The sequence below is a fragment of the Pelobates fuscus genome, chromosome 10, assembly GCF_036172605.1.
Source record: "Pelobates fuscus isolate aPelFus1 chromosome 10, aPelFus1.pri, whole genome shotgun sequence".
Lineage (NCBI taxonomy): Eukaryota > Metazoa > Chordata > Amphibia > Anura > Pelobatidae > Pelobates > Pelobates fuscus.
Genome location: NC_086326.1, coordinates 12,102,861 through 12,124,656, shown reverse-complemented (window position 1 = coordinate 12,124,656; position 21,796 = coordinate 12,102,861). Strand labels below are relative to the sequence as shown.

General features: G+C 45.1%; 1 protein-coding gene across 1 annotated transcript in view; it reads right to left on the bottom strand.

The window, feature by feature from the left end:
* LOC134575460 (alpha-2-macroglobulin-like) overlaps positions 1 to 21,796 on the bottom strand; it is a 143,148-nt gene that overhangs the window by 19,064 nt on the left and 102,288 nt on the right. Inside the window, exons 21-23 of the mRNA XM_063434754.1 lie at positions 8,571 to 8,692; positions 7,835 to 7,886; positions 6,106 to 6,189 (exon numbers count right to left, since the gene is read on the bottom strand). Of these exons, the coding sequence (XP_063290824.1) occupies positions 6,106 to 6,189; positions 7,835 to 7,886; positions 8,571 to 8,692 (258 nt within the window). The remainder of the gene's footprint in view (positions 1 to 6,105; positions 6,190 to 7,834; positions 7,887 to 8,570; positions 8,693 to 21,796) is intronic.

The window sequence follows — 21,796 nt, the reverse complement described above, 5'->3', positions numbered from 1 at the left end:
GTGAACTGAACTTCCCCAAAATGTCTTCGGGATGTAAAAAAGAATGTTTGTTCATTAACATAATGCTCAAAAGTAAGTACACTTACATCAAGCAGAGGCACTATGCAAGGCATTTCAGGGTGCATTTGTGTGTTTTAAAGGAACTCTATAGTGTCAGGAATAAAAGCATATATTCCTTAGACTATAGTTCTAAAATACCTGTTTGGGTCCCTAGCCCACTAGAGGTGATTTAACGCACGTTTCCCAGCGCCACACGGGTCAGTTGCAACTGGCTTTGCCCACACTCTACCACCTTGGTGTCAGGGACCAGGAACCAGACAGAGACAGAAGTAGATGCAAACACACCTTTATTAATAAATAACAAATAATAAACAAAAGCAAAGTCCAGGAATCAAGCAGGGGTCAGTCACCAGAGCGGGTAGTCAGACAAGCCAGGATCAGGAGCACGGAGAGCAGCGGAGTCAGGAACAAGGCCGGAGTCAGGAACCAGGATCAAACAGGAAACACAGGAACAAGGAGACTTCTGGGAAACAGGAAACCACGCAAGGGCAAGGAGGTTCTGGGCTTAGCTGCTTAAATAGGCAGAACTGATTAGCAGCAGGGTTGATTACTACTCACAGGTGAGTAACCGTGGCAACAAGCAGAAGCAGCTCAAGTAATAGCAGCTACAAACTCAATCACTGAAACAGAAAGTTTTTGCTGTTTAAAACAGCAAAGAAACCCTGACAGTACCTCCCCCTCAACGATTCCCCCCATCTCTGTTGGTGGGTCCGGGCTTCATGGGGAAGCGGGCGTGATAGGAACGAAGGAGGGATGGTGCATGGACATCAGAGGCTGGAACCCAGGAGCGTTCCTCTGGACCGTATCCTTTCCAGTGCACCAAGTATTGGATCTGTCCTCTGAAGACCCGTGAGTCAATGATGCTGCGTATTTCATATTCCTCATGATTGTCAATCAGAACAGGACGTGGACGTGGCACTGAGTTGGTGTAGCGATTACAAACCAACGGTTTCAAGAGGGAAACATGGAAAACATTTGAGATGCGCATGTTAGCAGGAAGGTCAAGTGCGTAAGCTACAGGGTTAACCCTTCGAAGTATACGAAATGGCCCAACGTATCGGGGTGCCAGTTTTTGTGAGGGAACACGGAGGCGTAGGTTGCGGGAAGACAGCCAGACCCTCTCTCCGACCTGATAGGTAGGTGCAGGAAGGCGTCTGCGGTCGGCCTGGAGTTTGTAGTTCTGCATTGCGCGTTGCAAAGAACTCTGAACCTGCACCCAAGTGGAACGGAGTTCCCTGAGATGTCCCTCCAATGCCGGTATCTCCTGTGGCAAGAACGTATCAGGCAACATGGACGGTTGAAACCCATAGTTTGCCAGGAACGGGGATAGCCGGGAGGAGGCCTTAATCGCACTATTGTGGGCAAACTCCGCCCAGGGTAGCAGATCAGACCAGTTGTTCTGGTGGTCAGAAATGTAGCAACGCAGAAACTGTTCCAGTGTTTGGTTAGCTCGTTCCGCTGCACCATTGGATTGCGGGTGGTAGGCCGAGGAGAAGGAAAGCTGAATTCCCATTTGCGTACAAAAAGCTCTCCAAAATCTGGACACGAACTGGCTACCCCTATCTGAGACTATCACTTTGGGTAACCCATGCAAACGAAAGATCTCCCGACCAAAAATTGTTGCAAGTTCCTGGGAAGTTGGTAGTTTTTTCAAGGGAATGCAATGCGACATCTTCGAGAATCGGTCAACAACCATGAGAACGACTGTATTGCCACGAGAGACCGGAAGATCTACGATAAAATCCATGGACAAGTGGGTCCAGGGTCGTTCACCATTAGGTATGGTTTGCAGGAGACCCACTGGAGGGCGTCGTGGGGTTTTGTTTTGAGCGCACACAGGACAGGCAGCTACAAAAGCGGTGACATCCGAACGGAGACTAGGCCACCAAAATTGCCGGGATACGGACCAGATTAACTGGTTTTTGCCTGGATGTCCAGCTGCTTTGGAGTCGTGGTATGTACTCAATAGTTTCGTACGGAGGTTAATAGGTACAAAACAACGGCCATTAGGTTTCTCTGGAGGAGCATTACTTTGTGCAGCCAGAATCTCCTCGCCTAGGGGTGAGGTGAGGTTAGTACGGATGGTTGCCAGTATATGGTCCGGAGGAATCACAGGAGTAGGGGTTCTCCTCTCTAGATGGAGGGGAGAACTGTCGAGACAAGGCATCAGCCTGGATGTTTTTTGTACCGGGCAAGTAAGAAACCACATAATTGAATCTTGATAGGAAGAGAGCCCATCTAGCTTGCCGGGGGGAAAGTCGCTTAGCTTCAGAAAGATATGTTAGATTCTTGTGGTCTGTGAGTATGAGGATTGGCACTGAAGTACCCTCAAGAAGGTGCCTCCATTCTTTGAGAGCTAAAATTATGGCTAGAAGTTCTCTATCACCAATCTGGTAGTTGCATTCCGCCGGGTTCAATTTCCTCGAGAAATACCCGCACGGATGCCTGGAACTCTCTGGGTTAGGACGTTGAGACAGGAGGGCGCCCACTCCTGTCTCAGACGCATCGACCTCAAGAATGAATGGTAAGGCAGGGTTAGGGTGTGCCAGTATAGGGGCAGCAGCAAAGGCGACTTTGAGAGACTCAAAGGCAGTAATGGCTTCCTGTGACCAATGCTGTGGATCAGCATCTCTCCTGGTCATGTCCGTGAGAGGTTTAACCAAGGAAGAAAAGTTGCGTATGAACTTCCGATAAGAATTGGCGAAGCCCAGAAACCGTTGTATAGAGCGAAGACCCGTAGGTCGAGGCCATTTAAGTACAGCCGAAAGTTTCTCCGGATCCATAGAGAATCCAGTATCTGAGATAACATATCCCAAGAATGTAACCTGTTTGCAGTGAAACTCACATTTCTCCAATTTGCAGAACAGACTATTTTCTCTAAGTCTCTGTAGAACACGAGAAACGTCTGCGTGATGGTTCTCGAGAGATGTGGAATGGATCAGAATATCATCAAGATAAACCACCACACATTGCTGCAGCATATCTCGCAGGACGTCATTTATAAATTCTTGGAAAACCGCCGGAGCATTGCAAAGACCAAAGGGCATTACTAGGTATTCGTAATGGCCGCTCCTGGTGTTAAATGCGGTTTTCCATTCGTGGTCCTCTTTTATCCGGACGAGATTATATGCCCCTCTCAGATCAAGTTTGGTGAAGACCGTTACTCCCTTGAGGCGGTCAAATAATTCCGTGATTAATGGAATGGGGTAGGCATTCTTAATAGTAATGCGATTGAGACCCCTATAGTCGATACAGGGTCTCAACTCGCCATCTTTTTTCTTTACAAAGAAAAAGCCGGCCCCGGCAGGAGAAGATGACTTCCGAATAAAACCCTTAGACAGTGCATCGGTAACATACTCCTCCATGGCTCGATTTTCTGCTACAGACAGTGGGTAAATCCGGCCCCGGGGAGGATTGGTACCCGGTTGGAGTTCGATACCACAGTCATACGGACAGTGTGGTGGCAGAACGCTGGCTTGACCCTTGTCAAATACATCTTGGAATTCTTGGTACTCAGCGGGTAAGGAAGAGGCAGAACATGCGCCCAAAACTTTGACCGGTTTCTGGAGACAGGACAATGTGCATTGCTGGGACCATGATAATATCTCAGCTTTGCGCCAATCAATTGTGGGGTTATGCTTCTGTAACCAAGGGTATCCCAAAACAACCTGGTAATATGGAGAGGAAATGACCTGGAATTGGGTCGTCTCATGATGTAGAGCCCCTACAGCCAGAGATATGGGCATGGTTTCTTGGGTCACGTGGGTTGGCTGTATTGGTCTGCCATCGATGGCTTCGAAGGCTAGTGGGGAGTTGCGAGACTGTAAGGGTATAGAGTGCTTTGCTGCAAATGCACAATCTATAAACAAGCCTGCGGCCCCAGAATCAAGTAACGCCCGGGTTTCAATGGATGAATCAGACCAGGAGAGGATAACGGGCACCAAGGGTTTGTGCACACATATCTCTGGGTCTGCAGAAAGACCACCCAAGATCTGCCCCTGACAGTATCTTGGGTACGGACCCTTTGCCGGACGGATCGGGCAAAACTTTAACATGTGACCGTGGTGTCCGCAGTATAGGCACAGGCCCTCCCTCCTCCTAAAGGCTCTCTCCTCGGCCGAGAGGCGTGAGAAGCCTAACCGCCTTGGCTCCACACAGACAGAGGACTCAGGACCAGGAGGCAAGGGAGGTGAGGGAGGTTCGGGTGGGCAAGAAAAGCTCGGTGTCAAATTTACAAGAGGCCTCCGCAGGCGCTCCTTGGATGAGGATCTCTCTCGGAGTCTGATGTCAATGAGGGTGACAAATGATATCAGTTCCTCGAGATCTTTAGGTAATTCTCTGGCTGCAATCTCATTTTTAAACACATCGGAGAGACCTTGTGCAAAGGCAGCCACAAGAGTCTCGTTGTTCCAGCCACCCTCTGCTGCCATGGTACGGAATTCACTGGCATACTCGACAATAGTTTTTGTGCCCTGAGAATTAGACATGAGTAGTTCGGCAGTAGGGGTGGAGCGAGCTGGAATATCAAAAACCCTATTGAAGGATGCAACAAATTCAGGGTAATTGTAAATAATAGGCTTCTCCGCCTCCCAGAGAGGTTTTGCCCAAGCTAGGGCCTTTTCAGACAGCAAAGAAATCATGAAGTGAACTTTGTCACTGTCTGTAGGAAATGCCTGGGGCAGGGTTTCAAGGTATCCTTTAACCTGATTTATAAATTCTCTGCACTGTGCTGGGTCGCCCCCAAAATGCTGAGGGAGCGGGACAGACCCAGTCATTTCTCTAGCCGCTACAGGTTTGGAGGTTACAACCGGTGCTAGAACAGGAAGTGAGGCAGAGGCGGCCGCAATCGCAGGCTGGCCGGGTACTGGATCCAGATGGGCATACTGGTCCAAATGGTGGTTCTGCTGGTCCCACTGGGTAAGCAGGTTAGGTATAGGTGTCTTGCCTGTACCATCTGTATTCATGGCCCTTGCGTAATGTCAGGGACCAGGAACCAGACAGAGACAGAAGTAGATGCAAACACACCTTTATTAATAAATAACAAATAATAAACAAAAGCAAAGTCCAGGAATCAAGCAGGGGTCAATCACCAGAGCGGGTAGTCAGACAAGCCAGGATCAGGAGCACGGAGAGCAGCGGAGTCAGGAACAAGGCCGGAGTCAGGAACCAGGATCAAACAGGAACAAGGAGACTTCTGGGAAACAGGAAACCACGCAAGGGCAAGGAGGTTCTGGGCTTAGCTGCTTAAATAGGCAGAACTGATTAGCAGCAGGGTTGATTACTACTCACAGGTGAGTAACCGTGGCAACAAGCAGAAGCAGCTCAAGTAATAGCAGCTGCAAACTCAATCACTGAAACAGAAAGGTTTTGCTGTTTAAAACAGCAAAGAAACCCTGACACTTGGTTGAGATCAAATGAAAGTATTGGGTAGCTATTGTGCATGTGCGACAAAATGCCACACTGTGCCAATCAACATCTTCTCATAGAGATGCATTAAATCTCTATGTCAGAGTGCTACACACTCTGCAGAACTGACCCAGGAAGCACCTCTACTGGCCGTCACTAGCTGTGTCCCTAGAAATCTCAGAAAATGCAGTGTTTACAATAAAAATCCAGCAGGTACAGGCCTTCAGACACCATAACATTAAGCTGCCGTTTTTTTCTGGTGACTACAGTGTCTCTTTAACCCCTTAAGGACACATGACATGTGTGACATGTCATGATCCCCTTTTATTCCAGAAGTTTGGTCCTTAAGGTGTTAAAGAACTTGTCTTCCTCCCATGTCTGGATAACAGAGAGCGGCCCTGTGAAATATAAACTGTCCTTCACTGGATACATTTTATTCTGCTTTTTTATTGCACTCATTCATAAACTTAACTGAAATGGGAAAATAGTCTAGAAGATAAAAATGTATAAAAGCAGGAATCATTGGCATAACTAGGCACTGAAAGAACTCATGTATAGTCATTGTATGGGCTCACTAGAGAGAGAACTTAGAAAGATGTGTTTGTATCTCAAACTCAGTTGTATGAGTTGACTCCTTACCAAACACAGAAATGTAAGCGTGTTCAGATCCAGCGACCCGGTTATCAGGAACCTTCAATGATATCTCTTGCCTTGCGCTTCCACCTGTTAGTAACAAAAACGTGCATTGTAATACAGCTCTAATAGTTTAGAAGAATATATGTGATAAATAAATCATATATGTATATATAGTGTATTATAGAAAATACTCTCTTTTGAACAGGTAAGATGATAACGTGGTGATTTACAAAAAGTGATTGCATTGTTTAAGTGATTTTAGAACTACTCAAGGTCTTTAATTATGAAGTTCCTATCCTTGACCATGTGATGTCATTGTAGCATTGGAGATATCTTGACAAGTTGAATAAGTTGATATAGTGCTCTACATAAACTTTTTAATGGCAACTACTATTAAAATAGTGCACATTGAGAAGAGTAAATTAAAAACACAAATGACTTAGGGATCTCCACTACCCACATACGCTACACATGCTGTTCTCCTCTCGTTTGCTGCCAATAAGACTAGGTTGGAGGTTTAATAAAGCAAGACAGGGTGTTTATTTTATGCACCTTGTTATTTTTACTTAGGCCTTAAAAGAAGAGAAGAGGGAAATTAAAAACATTGCTAAACATACTCATTCACATATGAGCAACTTGTCACACAATGAAATAAATGTTCCATTGCATTCTGAAACCCATACCCTATCACAATATAAAACACATCATTAGGGAATTTAAACATGTTTCTTTCACACAAGAAAACATGTCTCCTGACCCACAGTAAAACTCATGTCCTGTTGCAACGTTAAACATGTCATGCCGCACTGAGATCTGAACACTCTTTTAAAGTAAACATAGGATCAATTACCTATTGTATAAAAATTACACTTCGTTATATAAAATTTTGTATGCTATGTATGGACGATTTATGGGCTATGTATTCATTATCTTTTTGTTATTTGCAATTTTTGTGGGATATTTTTATAATTTGAATATAATATTATAAAGCTTCATTTTTATACGTTGAGTTGTGTTCCTATGTGTACTCTAGATTAAATGCTTTGGGTTCTAAAAAAGAATAATGCCTTTTATGGTTGAGCACCTTAGTCTGGCAGGCTGTATATTATTCTGCTATTTGCTATAGGAGTGCTCTCTTTAATTGTTGGTTGCTTATGTCAAAATAACAACAACAATGAATACCAATAATGAGCAATAATGGAACACACCTACCCCGTAGGGTGCAAGGACCTCACTTCCACCAAAATCAGTAATTATACAAAAATAATATAACACTTTATATTTTAAGTGATTACATGTAATGTTATGTGATGGTTCCGACATATGACCTTACACTTTAAACTTAATGGTCATGTGATATATGGTAAATGCCACTCCTTATTTCCTGTATACCCACTATTTAATAGATCATTTTGCTTTGAACGGTAAGCTTAGTTAACGTTACTTTTATTTTTGATGCTCTTTAGAGTGAGGTGTGAAAAAACTTGGCCCTCGATTTAATTAGTTTGAATCAGTATCAGATATGATTCCAGTACGTTAGAGGGGAAAAAAACTAAACTTTTTAACTGGTTTATCTACATAAGTCACAATTAAAGTCAATTGAAATTTTAGTTGATAAGCCATTTTAAAAGTTTTTTTTTTTCCTTTCTTGCAGACTGGAATTATTTCTGACGCAGCTTCAAATGAATAAAAATGAGGCTTTGGTCAAACGCAGACATTATAAATAATTTACCTTCTGGGCAGAGTCGATATGTTTCTGTCTTGTCCTCCTCTACTCCACTTGGCTGCAAAACAAGACAAAAATAATATAAAGAATGCATGCCAACAGTAATATGTATTGATCCATTGTAGGCTTTGTAAAGAGGTATTGTGACAGAGAACTCTTAAAGGAGTTTAGACTGGGAGAGGATTTGATGGTGCCCATTAGGCAAAGTATGAGAACGTCCAACATCTTTTCACAGAGTTAAACTCTGTTAGAAGCCATTAAGCACCTGTAGCCATTAAGCACATGTAGAGTCACTTCCTGGCTTCTAACAGAGTTTAACTCTGTGAAACAACACTGGACATCCTCAAGAGGTTGTCCAGCAGATTCAAAATCCCCATAGAGAAGCATTCATTCAATGCTTTCCTATGGGGAAGGTGTAATACAGCCACATGTGCATTATGTCCTCCATTAGTGTGATGTTGTTGGAGGAGTTAATATGGTTTTTAACCCTTTTCTTGCTTGAGGGTGCGGAGGACCTAAAGCCATTGACAGGGGTTTACTATGGCATTGTTTGTTTCTAGTGTTCCTTTAAGTTAAATTCGCCCACCCCCTTTCAATCTAACGTGGTTACAACTGTACATTTTTGGAAAGCATAAATAAAACACTCCTATTTAACATAGTGTGCACTGCACTGTACATGTAACAGGCAAAGATGTAAAATTCTATAAGGGCTTTTAACTCTTTGTATTATTCTAATGCTCACCTTTACGATGATGATTTTTTCCAAGGAATCTTCTATTTCTTTTTCTCCCAAATCAAGATGATCACTTGGGCAAGCTCCCTCCAGTTTGTGTGCTCCACTGCTGACCTTGAGCTTGATTTTACCTACGAAGTGTGACAAGGAAGAAGACCTTATCGTTGATGAACTTATAGCTTGCATATTCAAGCTATAAATTCATCAACTGGAGAACTGCAATTTACTATTTTAACATCTGGTCTTTCTTTTTCATCTGGAAATGTCACATGTTCTGAGAGATAAAAACTGAATACACACAGCACCGATTCTCTGTTCCTATGACATTATGTTGCAATCCCATGTGTCAGTGTGCTCAGTGTACTTGTTTACCCATAAATGCATTGACAAACTGACACTTTACCTTTTGGTACTGTGTGGATTTTTAGGAATCCCAGCCACAGAGTTGTTGTAACTGCTGATTGACTGCACAATCCCACTAGAACTGGGTTAAATCAAACAGAGTTAGGCCTGAGAGCTGGCAAGCAACTAAGAAGCAAACTTGGTGGAGGTACTCTATCAAAGTAAGGGAGCTCTGTTACAGGTACAATTTCTAAACATTACCCCTAATTTCAACCATAGCCCTACAAGAGCTGCATAGTGGCTCAGAGGCAAGATAGCAGGTCTAGGATTGCAGAGTACCCAGGTTCAAGTCCCTCATCGGGCACTTCTGGGACGACCTCGTCTGGATGTCGCGGTGAGAACTGTGACAGTGGGACATGGACCACATAACTTTTATCTGTAATATTGTTAAGCAAGCAAAGCAGGAAGGGGAATTGGATGTACTTGTCCATTTAAGGACAAATGACTTGGCTTGCAATGAGGTTTCAGAGGTTAAGGAAGTTTTTAGTGTTTTTGCCAATGATATACGGCAGGTTGCTTCCACACTGTCATTCTCTGAAGTTCTGCCTGTGCATAACACTCAGAATGACAGGCGGATGCGTATTAGGGACTTTAACTTGTGGCTTGGTGAATGGTGTCGGGAGCAAGGATTTGGCTTTATTGCTCATGGTAGCTCTGTTTGGAATGGAAATAAACTGTACAAAAAAGATGGTTTGCATCTTTCTCAAAAGGGAACAAATGTTCTCAGTGAGCAGTTCAGAGGTTTTGCTAAGATGTATTTAAACTAGGAGGGGGGGGGGGGCAAAAGGGTGATAAAACCTAAATCCAATTGTCCCCCAAAACAAGGACAGAAGGTGCCTGTAGCAAGTGTGTTAAAAAATGATAAGCTTAGAGTCATGTCTACAAATGCTCGCAGTTTAGGGAATAAGATCCATGAACTTGTGGCAATAATGGCAACTGATAGTGTAGATTTAGTCGCTGTTACTGAGACATGGTATAATGAAAAAAATGACTGGGACATAGCAATACCAGGGTACTCTTTATATAGAAAAGACAGGGAAGGCAAGAAAGGGGGAGGGGTGGCCCTGTATGTGAAGGATAGCGTAAAATCTAGCCTAATAAAGGTTAGTGAGACGAACATAGAGTCCATTTGGGTTACGTTAGAATTTGGTAATCACACAGTAATTCGTGTAGGTGTGATTTATAGGCCCCCAGGACAAATTGAAGAGTTAGATAATCTACTAGTTGAAGAAATAGCTAAAATGACAATGAAGGGGGAAGTTATCACCATGGGTGACTTTAATCTTCCTGATGTGAATTGGAAAACAAAAATAGCTACTTGTGCCAGAAGCACACATATTCTAAACTCCCTACTGGGATTGTCTCTAAAACAAGTCGTTGAGGAGCCAACTCGTAAAGAGGCCATACTAGATTTAGTGTTAACAAACGGAGATTTGGTATCAGATATTACTGTAGGTGAAAGTTTAGGATCCAGTGATCATCAGTCAGTGTGGTTTAATATAAGAACAGTGACTGAGTCACACCACACAAAAACAAAACTTTTAGACTTTAGAAAAACAGACTTTTCTAATATTAGAATATGTGTAAAGGAGTCATTATCAGACTGGAGCAACTTAAATGGAGTCCAAAAGAAATGGGATTATTTAAAAGCTGCACTACTGAAGGCAACAGAAAATTGCATTAGGCTTGTCAGTAAAAGCAAAAAATTCAAGAAACCACTGTGGTACTCCGCAGATGTGGCCAAAATAGTAAAAAACAAAAAGTTCGCATTTAGTAATTATAAAAAAACCCAGAGTGAGGAAGACAGAATGACCTATAAAATTAGGCAGAAAGAGGCTAAGCAAGTTATAAGAGCTTCCAAATCACACACAGAAGAGAAAATAGCAGTCAGTAAAAAAGGGGGACAAAACTTTTTTTAGATACATAAATGAGAAAAGAAAAGTAAAACAAGGATTAGTTAGATTAAAAACAAAAGAAGGAAGGTATGTAGATGAGGATAAAGTACAATAAATCCACTATATACACAAACAATATGTGGTAGTGAGAGTGTGTAGCGCTTAGTAATAATCACTTACTCCCCAGCAATTTCTTAAGGGTATGTAAGTGTAACGGGGTTTTGGGGATGCCCCCTAGTGTCTTTGGGGTCCTTAAACCTATTTAATTCACTATGCCTGACAGGCGGATCCTGAGCCTCCGCTATCTGGGAGCTGGGGTACATGTCTGCGGCAGCGCCTCCACCCAGTGGAACATCCGGGGTAGGGATGTGGGGTCCCACTGGGAACATACTTGGTGCAATAAGACTGACACAGCCTAACTGGAACTAACTTTATATGGTAAATAGCAATTGAACCGACACACATAGGAAAATACAATGGCGTAACAGATAACAATGCAAATGTGGATTTTCCCCACTCACCCACCAGCACACCTGCGTCCCACCCCCTTATCTTCGCCCTAGCGGCCGTTGGTGCACATAGGAGAGTTGGGGCCCTAATAAGTCCTGCTCCACAGAGTCACTGACACAGCCTCAGAAGTGTAATGTCTGTACGGGACCTCAGTGTCTTTACTGTGAGTGAGAAGACAGGTGCCCTGTGGTGATACAGGGAGAGGTTTGGCTTACCCTCACAACACAATTAACCAGGCAGTCAGTAGCAGTCTCCTCTCACTGGATTCACCAAACGTCTGGGCTCAATGCTTGTCTTTGCCAGCAGGTCCCTCTCTCATCTGGTGTGATCTTGGGTGAAACAAGTTCTCTCTGCCAGGTTCCATCTCTTTTTACAGTCTCTCACATGTCCTCCATTTCAGCTCAGCATTTCATCCTTCTAGAATCCTTTTAGGCCCTCCTTCCCCAGACCTGTGCAGGAAAATCCTCCCAGGAACTGATGATGCCACACTCCTCCCACTGATTTCAGCAAGTCATGTGATCAATGCTCAATGTTTTATTAACAACATACTGGGGCCATGTGCCATCTACTGGGCATTTCAGATAATGCAGCCTGTGTAACTTCACAGGGTTACATGCTCCCCCTTGAAAATACTTGCCTTCCACTGGCAAGTCCTAGCCAGGGAGCTTAACAAAAATTCAACAGAGAAAGGTTTAGCATACCTACAGTACAGTTAGCACAGCAACATCCTAGCTAGCTAGTTATTTAGGGTAAAGAGTCACTAACATTTACCACTTCAGCTAGTGCATGTAGGAAAATGGCCATTTTAGATGCGGCTTGTGTCAGCGGGGCATAACTGGGCTCTCCTATATTATCATAAACTAGGGTCCTAGGGGGTTGCCGCACTCTGGTCCTGTGTCTCAGTTCTCGCTGGGGGAGAGGATCTTGGGACATCAACTGTGGAACTTCGACTCCTGCCCTCGAAGTAGAGTCTCTAAGGGAAGTTCCAGGCACAAAACATGGACTTTCTGGATTCAACCTTGGAGAACTTAGTGACCCAGGAGAGGTTCCGGGACTTTGTGAAACCACAGGAGTTAAAGGAGGCAATTGCTGTGTTTCTTCAGCGGGTGATGACCACCACTGATCCTCTGCACTTTGAGTCCCCGGGGTCTCCTCTGCCCAATTTCTAGGACTCTCTGTTGGGTTTTCCTCCAGTTCTTCACTACTCTCTTCCTCTTCATCAGCATACACAACTGGAAGCAGATGGTTTCTATGCCAAGCCTTTATTCGGCCATCCGGGCCCCTAATGTTGTACACTGGTAGTCCTTCCAGTTTGGACACAACCTCAAACAGGGTATTCTTCCATCTGTCAGCCAGTTTGTGTTTTCCAGGCATACCTAGATTCCGGAGAAGAACTTTATCCCCTGCTTTAATCTCCCGATATCTCACCTTAGCATCATATCTTCTTTTGTTCCGTTCTTCCATTTTTGCTGCAGCTTGGGTGGCCAACTCATAGGCCCGATGAAGGTTTTGTTTGAGGTTCCTCACATATTGAAAGTGTGAAGTTGAATCTGTTCCATCAGGAGACACTCCCAAATGGACATCTATCGGCAATCGAGCTTCTCTTCCGAACATTAGGAAATAGGGTGAGAACCCTGTAGATTCATGCCTTGTACAGTTGTATGCGTGGACCATGGCTTCCACATGTTTACTCCAAGACCGCTTCTCGACTTGCTTGAGAGTCCCTAGCATATCTAGGAGGGTCCTATTGAACCGTTCTGGCTGTGCATCACCCTCCGGATGATAAGGTGTGGTTCTGGACTTCTGCACCTGCAACATGCCCAACAGCTCCTTGATCAACTTACTCTCAAAGTCTCTACCTTGATCAGAGTGTATCCGATTGGGTAATCCATAGTGAATAAAATACTTCTGCCAAAGGACTTTGGCTACAGTCACAGCCTTTTGATCTTTAGTGGGGAAGGCTTGAGCATATCTGGTGAAATGGTCCGTTACCACCAGCACATTTCCAATTCCCGCTGTATCGTTCTCAATGCAGAGATAGTCCATGCACACAAGATCCATGGGTCCTGCACTTTTCAGATGACCCATAGGGGCAGCTCTCACAGGCAGGGTCTTCCTCTGGATACACCTCCTGCATGTCTTTACATGTTGCTCGACATGTTCCCTCATGCGAGGCCAATAGAACCGATCTTGTACTAAGCCATAGGTCTTGTCCACCCCGAGATGCCCATGTTGATCGTGGCGAGCTCTCAGGACCATGCCACGGTATCTGTGCGGTAGTACCAATTGTTTTCTATCGGGGTGATCATGATACTTCACGACCCTATAGAGTACTCCATCTTCGAGATGTAGTCGGCTCCATTCTCTTCGGTATAATTCTCTTTGACTCACAGGTAGAGAAGTCAGCAATTTAGGATTCTCAGTCTTTATTGCTCTGATAACTATCCCAATATACCAGTCCTGCGCTTGAGCCTTCCTCTTGTCTTCTGTGGTTATACTGGGCCACTGTTGAAGCATGACTGGAGCATGGAACACCTCAGGCACAGCTTCTGGAGAGTGGCTAATGGAGTCTATCCCCCTTAGCTCGGCAAATTCTTCTTGACTCTCGGCCACCACATACATCTGACAAAAGGCTCCTACCCCCGGCCCAGGGATCTCTTCCCACTCCTCTTCTTCTTGGTGAGGAGGGAGTCTAGGTCTGCGGGACAGGGCATCTGCGCTGATATTCTTGGGCCCAGGCTTGTACTTCAGGCGGAAACTGTAGCTTGACAAGGCAGCCAACCACCTATGTCCTGTGGCATCCAGCTTAGCTGTAGTCTGGATGTAGGTAAGTGGATTGTTGTCAGTCCTTACTTCGAATGTTGCTCCATACAAATAGTCATGCAGCTTATCCACGATGGCCCACTTGAGTGCCAGAAATTCCAATTTATGGACTGGATAGTTTTTTTCAGCACCTGTAAGACTTCTACTTATGTAAGCCACCGGCCTCAATCCTTCTGGATAACTTTGGTGCAGTACACCCCCTAGGCCTTCCTTGCTGGCATCCACATGGAGGATATATGGTTTCTCAGGGTCTGCATAGGCTAAGACAGGAGCTTCTGTAAGTCTCTTCTTCAGTGTCAGAAAGGCATCTTCACATCCTGAAGTCCATTTCTCTCCAAAGGGGTCTTTAGGATATGGTGCCTTAACACCCTTTACGTCAGAGGTAATCTTCAGCAGGTCATGTAACTCTCGAGCAATCTTTGAGTAGTCTTTCACGAACCTTCGGTAGTAACCACAGAATCCGAGAAAGGACCGCAACTCACTGATGTTATTTGGTCTTGGCCAATTCAACACTGCTTCAACTTTAGCAGGATCTGTGGCTACTCCTTCAGCGGAGACTATGTTCCCCACATAAGTGACAGAGTTCTGGGCAAATCAGCATTTGTCCACTGATAGCTTCAGGCCTTCAGCTTGCAGTTGATCCAACACCTTTAGCAATCTTTGTTCATGCTCCTCTGGTGTCTTCCCAAAAACAATTAGGTCATCTAGATACACTAAACACTCTTTGGGATTCATATCCCCCACAGTTTTCTCCATCAGCCTCTGAAAAGTAGCAGGAGCTCCTGTGATTCCCTGTGGCATTCTGGTAAACTGGAAGAACCCCAAGGGGCAGATGAAAGCTGTCTTTTCCTGATCCTCCTTCTTCATAGGTACCTGATAATATCCAGACCTCAAGTCAAGCACACTGAACCACTGGCTGCCAGATAGGGCATTCAGAAGATTCTCTATGCGGGGCAAAGTGTACTGATCTGGCACAGTTCTCTTGTTCAGAGTACGGTAGTCCACACATAGCCGAACTGAACCATTCTTTTTCCTCACTACCACAATAGGTGAGGCATAGGGGCTCCGGGACTCTGTGATGATGCCTGCTCCTTCCATCTGTTGGAGTATGTCCCGGACATCTTCCACATCTCGAGGGGGTATTCTTCTTGACCTTTCTCTGAAGGGAGTAGGATCAGCAAGTCTTATAGCATGGGTGGCACTCTTAGAACACCCCACGTCCATCTCTGCTCTGGAGAACACTCCCTCTCGGGTGGCCAGTTTTGAACGAAGGCTGTCTTCCCACTGCTGTGGTAGGGGAGAATCTTCTAGATCAAAATCTAAAGGTGCTTTCACATAATCCTTCTGTTCTGCACTCACAGACATGATGGACGAAACTTGATCTAAAAGGTGTATTACACCAATCGTTTGATGACGATCAATCCGGATTTCCGTGGGGGTTAAATTCTGTACCATCACAGGAAAGCTCCGACACCACCTTTTTCGACAATCTTTTATCTCAGGTATGAGAGTCCACCCCTTCTTCTGATCCTCTTCAGGCAGAGACTCAATAAGGTATTGTCCAGTTCCCCCCAACATTTCATGGTGCATTGAGGCTATGGCTCGTAAGGTTTTAGTCTCACCAGGCTTCACAAATGCAGGTTCTGTTCCTGAATAGTGGCACAACCCTGGTTTTGTTTCAAGGGCTAGTCGTCAGCACTCTTTTCCTAGGACAGGGCTGACCTCCATCAGTCGGTCTAGGGAGACATCTCTAACTTCTGTCAGATAGGCCCTGAATACATCCTGTACCATCTTTGCATTAGTACCCAATATTATTGGGGCACACACTTTCTTGGCTGCAGGGCATATCAAAGCTTCCAGCTCCATAGGACATATCATCCCGGTATTTAACTGGGGAATAGTTATGGTCACTTTTATGCATCCCTCCACAGGTTGAGCTTGCGACCAAACGCCCCATAGCTGAAACTCTCCTGCACGTTCCATAGGAATGTGTTTCAAATGACGTTCATAGAAGTCTCTGTAGATAATGGTGACTTGAGAACCTGTATCTAGCAATGCTGAAGCATGAATTCCTTCCACTTGTACGTGTATCAAAGATTTAGGCCCAATCTTGGCCCCTACAGATAGACTATGTGTAGGCCGGGTCTTCCTTCGCTTGTAAGACCTGGTCATTTGTGTCTCCTCGAGCTCGGTTGCCAGCACCTCCACATCCACCTCCATGGAATTCGCAGGGCACTCCCGCTGAAAATGCCCTGACTTTCCACATTTAAAGCAGTCCCCTCGGCGGGGTGAATCCTCAGGAAACAGCTTTTTCTGAGTCTTCCTGTGTTGCCCCCCACTTCCAGGGGGAAAAGCTGCTCTCTCTGGTGGTGATTTGCATAAGAGCTCCAATTCAGCCACCTTCTTCCTAAGAGCTGACAGTTCTGTATCCTCTTTCTCCTTCTGTAGGGGTGGACACGTCTGGTCTTCCATTCTCCTAGCTGTATTTATTAATGTGGAATAAGGCAGAACTTTATCATCCAATTTGGCTCTCAGCAGAATCATAACTGGATTATTGGTCAAACCACCTCTCTGAATTTGCTTAGATAGCCGAGCATCCAACTCAGGGGCAGTGACTGCTCCTTTATGGAATAACTTTCCAAGCGATAGTTGTAACCGGTTGATATAGTCAGTGGCTTTTTCATGCTCCTTCTGCTTAGTGGCTAGGAACTTAACCAACAGATAATCCAAATCTTCTGATTTCCCATAAGCATCCTGTAAAACTTGTAGATAGTCGTGCACAGTAGCTTGCCCATTTACTCCCTTGTACAGTCTTATCATGTCTGTAGCGGGAAAACGAAGACTCTCCACCAACCGCTGTTTCTTTATGGTATCCGTACAAGACCATTCCTCCAACAACTGCATAGCATTATCCTTCCAGACCTCAAAAGGTTCTTCTCCTGCAGGAACAGGCTGATTCCCAGAAAACACCTTTAGTTTGCGGTAACTATGGGTGTGGTTTGCCGTCACTATGGCTTCTGAGAGTTTCTGTAGTATGTCCGATACATCACTACCTCCTGTAGGCAGGGTGTGTACTTCAGGGTTGTCTGGTTTCAGTAATGCTGTAGGTGGATGAGATTCTACTTTAGAAGTAATCATCCCCTGCCCTCTAGGAGGATGGGCAGCTTGTTTAGGAATGGCTCTGGCCTTTCCGGAGATGGGGGTCAGGAGCTTAGAATAATTTTCTGTGACATAATCTTTCCGTTCTAATTTAAAGGGTTGTTGCAGTGAGGCCCTTTCTTTCTTATCAAGGAGAGCGTACACTAAGGAGCATCCTTCATCCGGGGCTCCATATAAATGAATGTTGGTAGGCATCTCGTGGTCTCCCAAGTCCGTATGACAATATATTAACATGTAAGTTTGGCCTTCAGAATCCTGCAGGATATCCCTGACGGTCGCCATTTCTATTCCCAGTCGAATTTCTATACACAAGATGACGTGATTCATCTCACAGCAGGATGGGACTTTGCATAACATCACAGCTTGCTGTAATGGTACATTTCTTTTCTGGGCCCACTCTTTTGCAAAGGAGGGAGTGGCCTGAGGACTTAGCCAATTCTCACTGGTTGTACCCCAATTCATCTCAGCAGTGCCTCCATATGTAACGGGGTTTCGGGGATGCCCCCTAGTGTCTTTGGGGTCCTTAAACCTAGTTAATTCACTATGCCTGACAGGCGGATCCTGAGCCTCCGCTATCTGGGAGCTGGGGTACATGTCTGCGGCAGCGCCTCCACCCAGTGGAACATCCGGGGTAGGGATGTGGGGTCCCACTGGGAACATACTTGGTGCAATAAGACTGACACAGCCTAACTGGAACTAACTTTATATGGTAAATAGAAATTGAACCGACACACATAGGAAAATACAATGGCGTAACAGATAACAATGCAAATGTGGATTTTCCCCACTCACCCACCAGCACACCTGCGTCCCACCCCCTTATCTTCGCCCTAGCGGCCGTTGGTGCACATAGGAGAGTTGGGGCCCTAATAAGTCCTGCTCCACAGAGTCACTGACACAGCCTCAGAAGTGTAATGTCTGTACGGGACCTCAGTGTCTTTACTGTGAGTGAGAAGACAGGTGCCCTGTGGTGATACAGGGAGAGGTTTAGCTTACCCTCACAACACAATTAACCAAGTACTCAGTAGCAGTCTCCTCTCACTGGATTCACCAAACGTCTGGGCTCAATGCTTGTCTTTGCCAGCAGGTCCCTCTCTCATCTGGTGTGATCTTGGGTGAAACAAGTTCTCTCTGCCAGGTTCCATCTCTTTTTACAGTCTCTCACATGTCCTCCATTTCAGCTCAGCATGTCATCCTTCTAGAATCCTTTTAGGCCCTCCTTCCCCAGAGCTGTGCAGGAAAATCCTCCCAGGAACTGATGATGCCCCACTCCTCCCACTGATTTCAGCAAGTCATGTGATCAATGCTCAATGTTTTATTAACAACATACTGGGGCCATGTGCCATCTACTGGGCATTTCAGATAATGCAGCCTGTGTAACTTCTCAGGGTTACATAAGGTATCTGGGTAGTATTGGATCCGTTTGTTGTATGTTCCTCAGAAAAGAACAAAAAGAAAACAGGGGAAATTCGCCCTGGTGTTGAAATCCTTATAACTTTTGATATCAAAAATAAAGGTGAAGGTATTCTTCTCACCTGAATAAGAGCCTGTAACCTGGCTCTAAGTGTATTGGCCCGTGAGTCCTTTTAAGGGATGACTCCTTCCCCCTTTCAGCAGGATAGAAGATGTACCAGATGCATGTAACTCAATAAAGATTTATTCATACGAACATTTAAAATCATTTAAAATACATACAATGCCCTGGTAGCTGTCCAAAACGCATTTCGCCGATCTCTCTCGGCTTTCTCAATTGGTGACTTTCATCCTGGTTTGTTCTATTTAAATATCCCTCCTTCCGTCCGGATTGGAGGAAACGGACCGCATTCCAGCCAATCACGAACGTTCTCATGGGGGAGTGTGAAGAAATTCAGCTGAAAGTGCTCTATCCCTTATTGGTGACGTCATCGCGCACGCACGTATAATCGAGCGCGTGACGTCACTTCCGGGAATCTGAATAGTCTCTATCCATTCCACTATTCGATGATGCCTCCCTCCCGGTCACGTGGGGTCCAGGATCATTTCCTGTGATGTAGATTCGTACTCAGGTTTCCACATATGCAGAGGGTGATTTCGCCATTTTGTTAGAGGGCAAGGTACTGGCAATAGTATGTCCTTAGTAATGTCCACATAAAAGTCCATATTCTTCCCTTTATTTGGATAATATGCTCATATTAGAGCATTTTAAAAACATAGATAAAGAGATATAGATTATTAGTCAATACCAAATACATTAAAAATCATTATATCATCTCCACCAAAAAGCAACCCAAAAAGCTGTGCAAAAAGGGGGGGGGGTCTTTCTATAATGGTGTCAGGGTACCTGTGGTCTCTACCTCCGAAAGAGGTAGAGACTTAGCTGTTCCTCCATGCAGACGGTCTGATGGCTCCCTTCCCCGCGGTCTATCCGGTCATGCTAGGCCGGCCGCGAGGGAGTGACTGCCTTTTACAGCATCTAGGCAGGAAGTAGTCATCAGGACACTCCCCCGGAACGACCTGTCAGTCAATTGCTGCAGGACCAATCAGGACGCCTCGGAGGCGTGGTTACTGCTCTGAACAGGGTATTTAACAGAGCTTCTTTCATTAGCTCATTGCCCTGTCGTGGTTCTAGCTTGTTCTAGTCACTCAGTGCTTGTGTATTCTATTATCCCTTTTGGTTTTGACCCGGCTTGTTTACCTTACTCTGCTACCTACTCTGTTACCCTTGATTCGGCTTGTCTCTCGCTTACCTGTCTTCTGTTACCCTCGACCTCGGCTTGTCTTTGACCATTCTATACTGTACTACTTACGTTAGTCCGGCCATTCTAAGGTCCGGTATACGTATCTGGCTACTGTTTGTACTCTGCGTGTTGGATCCCTGTCCCGATCCTGACATTACGACAGGGCCAATGGATCCTGCAAGTACAAACAGTCAGCTGGCTGCTCCTGATCCTAGGTTTGAAGCCATGGATCACAGAATGGATCAGATGGCGCTTGCGCTACAGGCTCTATTAGCTGGTGCCAATAACCCACCAGAGGAGATATGTAATACCCCTGTTTCTCCTGTCGGTTCAGGTCTAGAGGTAGCCACAGTGGGTGCTTCTTCTCACATTACCCCCCCAGTACGCTATGGTGGGGCTCCTGAGAAGTGTCGTGGTTTTTTAAACCAAATTAGTATCCACTTTGAATTGCAACCTCGCTCTTATCCTACAGATAGGGCAAAAGTAGGATTTAATATCACCCTACTCATTGAGAAAGCTCTGAGATGGGCCAACCCACTATGGGAGAACGATAATCCATTAGTTTATAACTATAACGCATTTGTAGCTGCTTTTAGAAGAACATTTGACCCTCCAGGTAGAAAGGTTAATGCAGCCAGATTACTGTTGCGCCTGAGACAGGAGAACCAAACACTGGTGGATTATGCACTAGAGTTCAGGTCTCTGGCGGCAGAAATCAAGTGGAATGAGCAGGCGTATATGGATGTATTTTTGAATGGCCTATCTGATGTAATCCTTGATGAGGTTGCTACCAGAGAACTCCCTGAGAATTTAGAGGATTTAATTTCGTTCATCTCTCGTATAGATGAACGTCTAAGAGAGAGACAGAACACTCGAGAGAGGAACCAGAGACCTTCTTTTAGGTTAGCTCCCGCTGTTCCAAGTCCTGACTCCACGATATCTTTGCTTACTGAACCTATGCAGATAGGGTATACCCGCCTCTCTGAGGAGGAAAGACAGCACAGGAGAAGAGAGGGTTTGTGTATGTATTGTGGAGCCAAGGGTCATTTACTCTCGAACTGTTCTAACCGCCCGGGAAACGCTCGCACCTAAGTCTCTCTAGAGGACAGGCCTTGGGTGTTTCTATTTTGTCCTCTACTCCTGATTATAAAGATCACAGGCTTCTGCTACCAGTTTCCTTAACTTGGGGGAAGGAAGTAGTAAGGGCTATGGCATTGATAGATTCCGGTGCTGCTGAGAATTTTATCGACCAAGCCTTTGCTAGTAAGAACAATTTCCCATCCCAGCTAAGGGAGACACCTTTGGCCGTTGAGGCCATAGATGGTAGACCACTACTAGACCCTGTTATCTTTCGTGAGACCATACCCATTAATTTAAATGTTGGTATCCTACACGTGGAGAATTTATCTCTTCTGCTCATTTCGTCTCCTTCCGTTCCCATAGTTCTGGGGTACCCATGGTTGAAAAAACATAACCCTATTATCGATTGGGAGTTAGGAGAGATACTCTCGTGGGGCCAGGGCTGCCAGGATCGGTGTTTGTGCAAGGTTTCTCCATTAGCTAATATTAACATACCGGAGAATCCTACTCAGTCCACAGAAAGACAAATACCAGACCTTTACCTAGACTTAAGGGCAGTGTTTGACAAGAAGAATGCCGATTCTTTGCCTCCACACAGGTCATTTGACTGTAAGATTAAGCTTCTACCCGGCACTATGCCTCCGAGGGG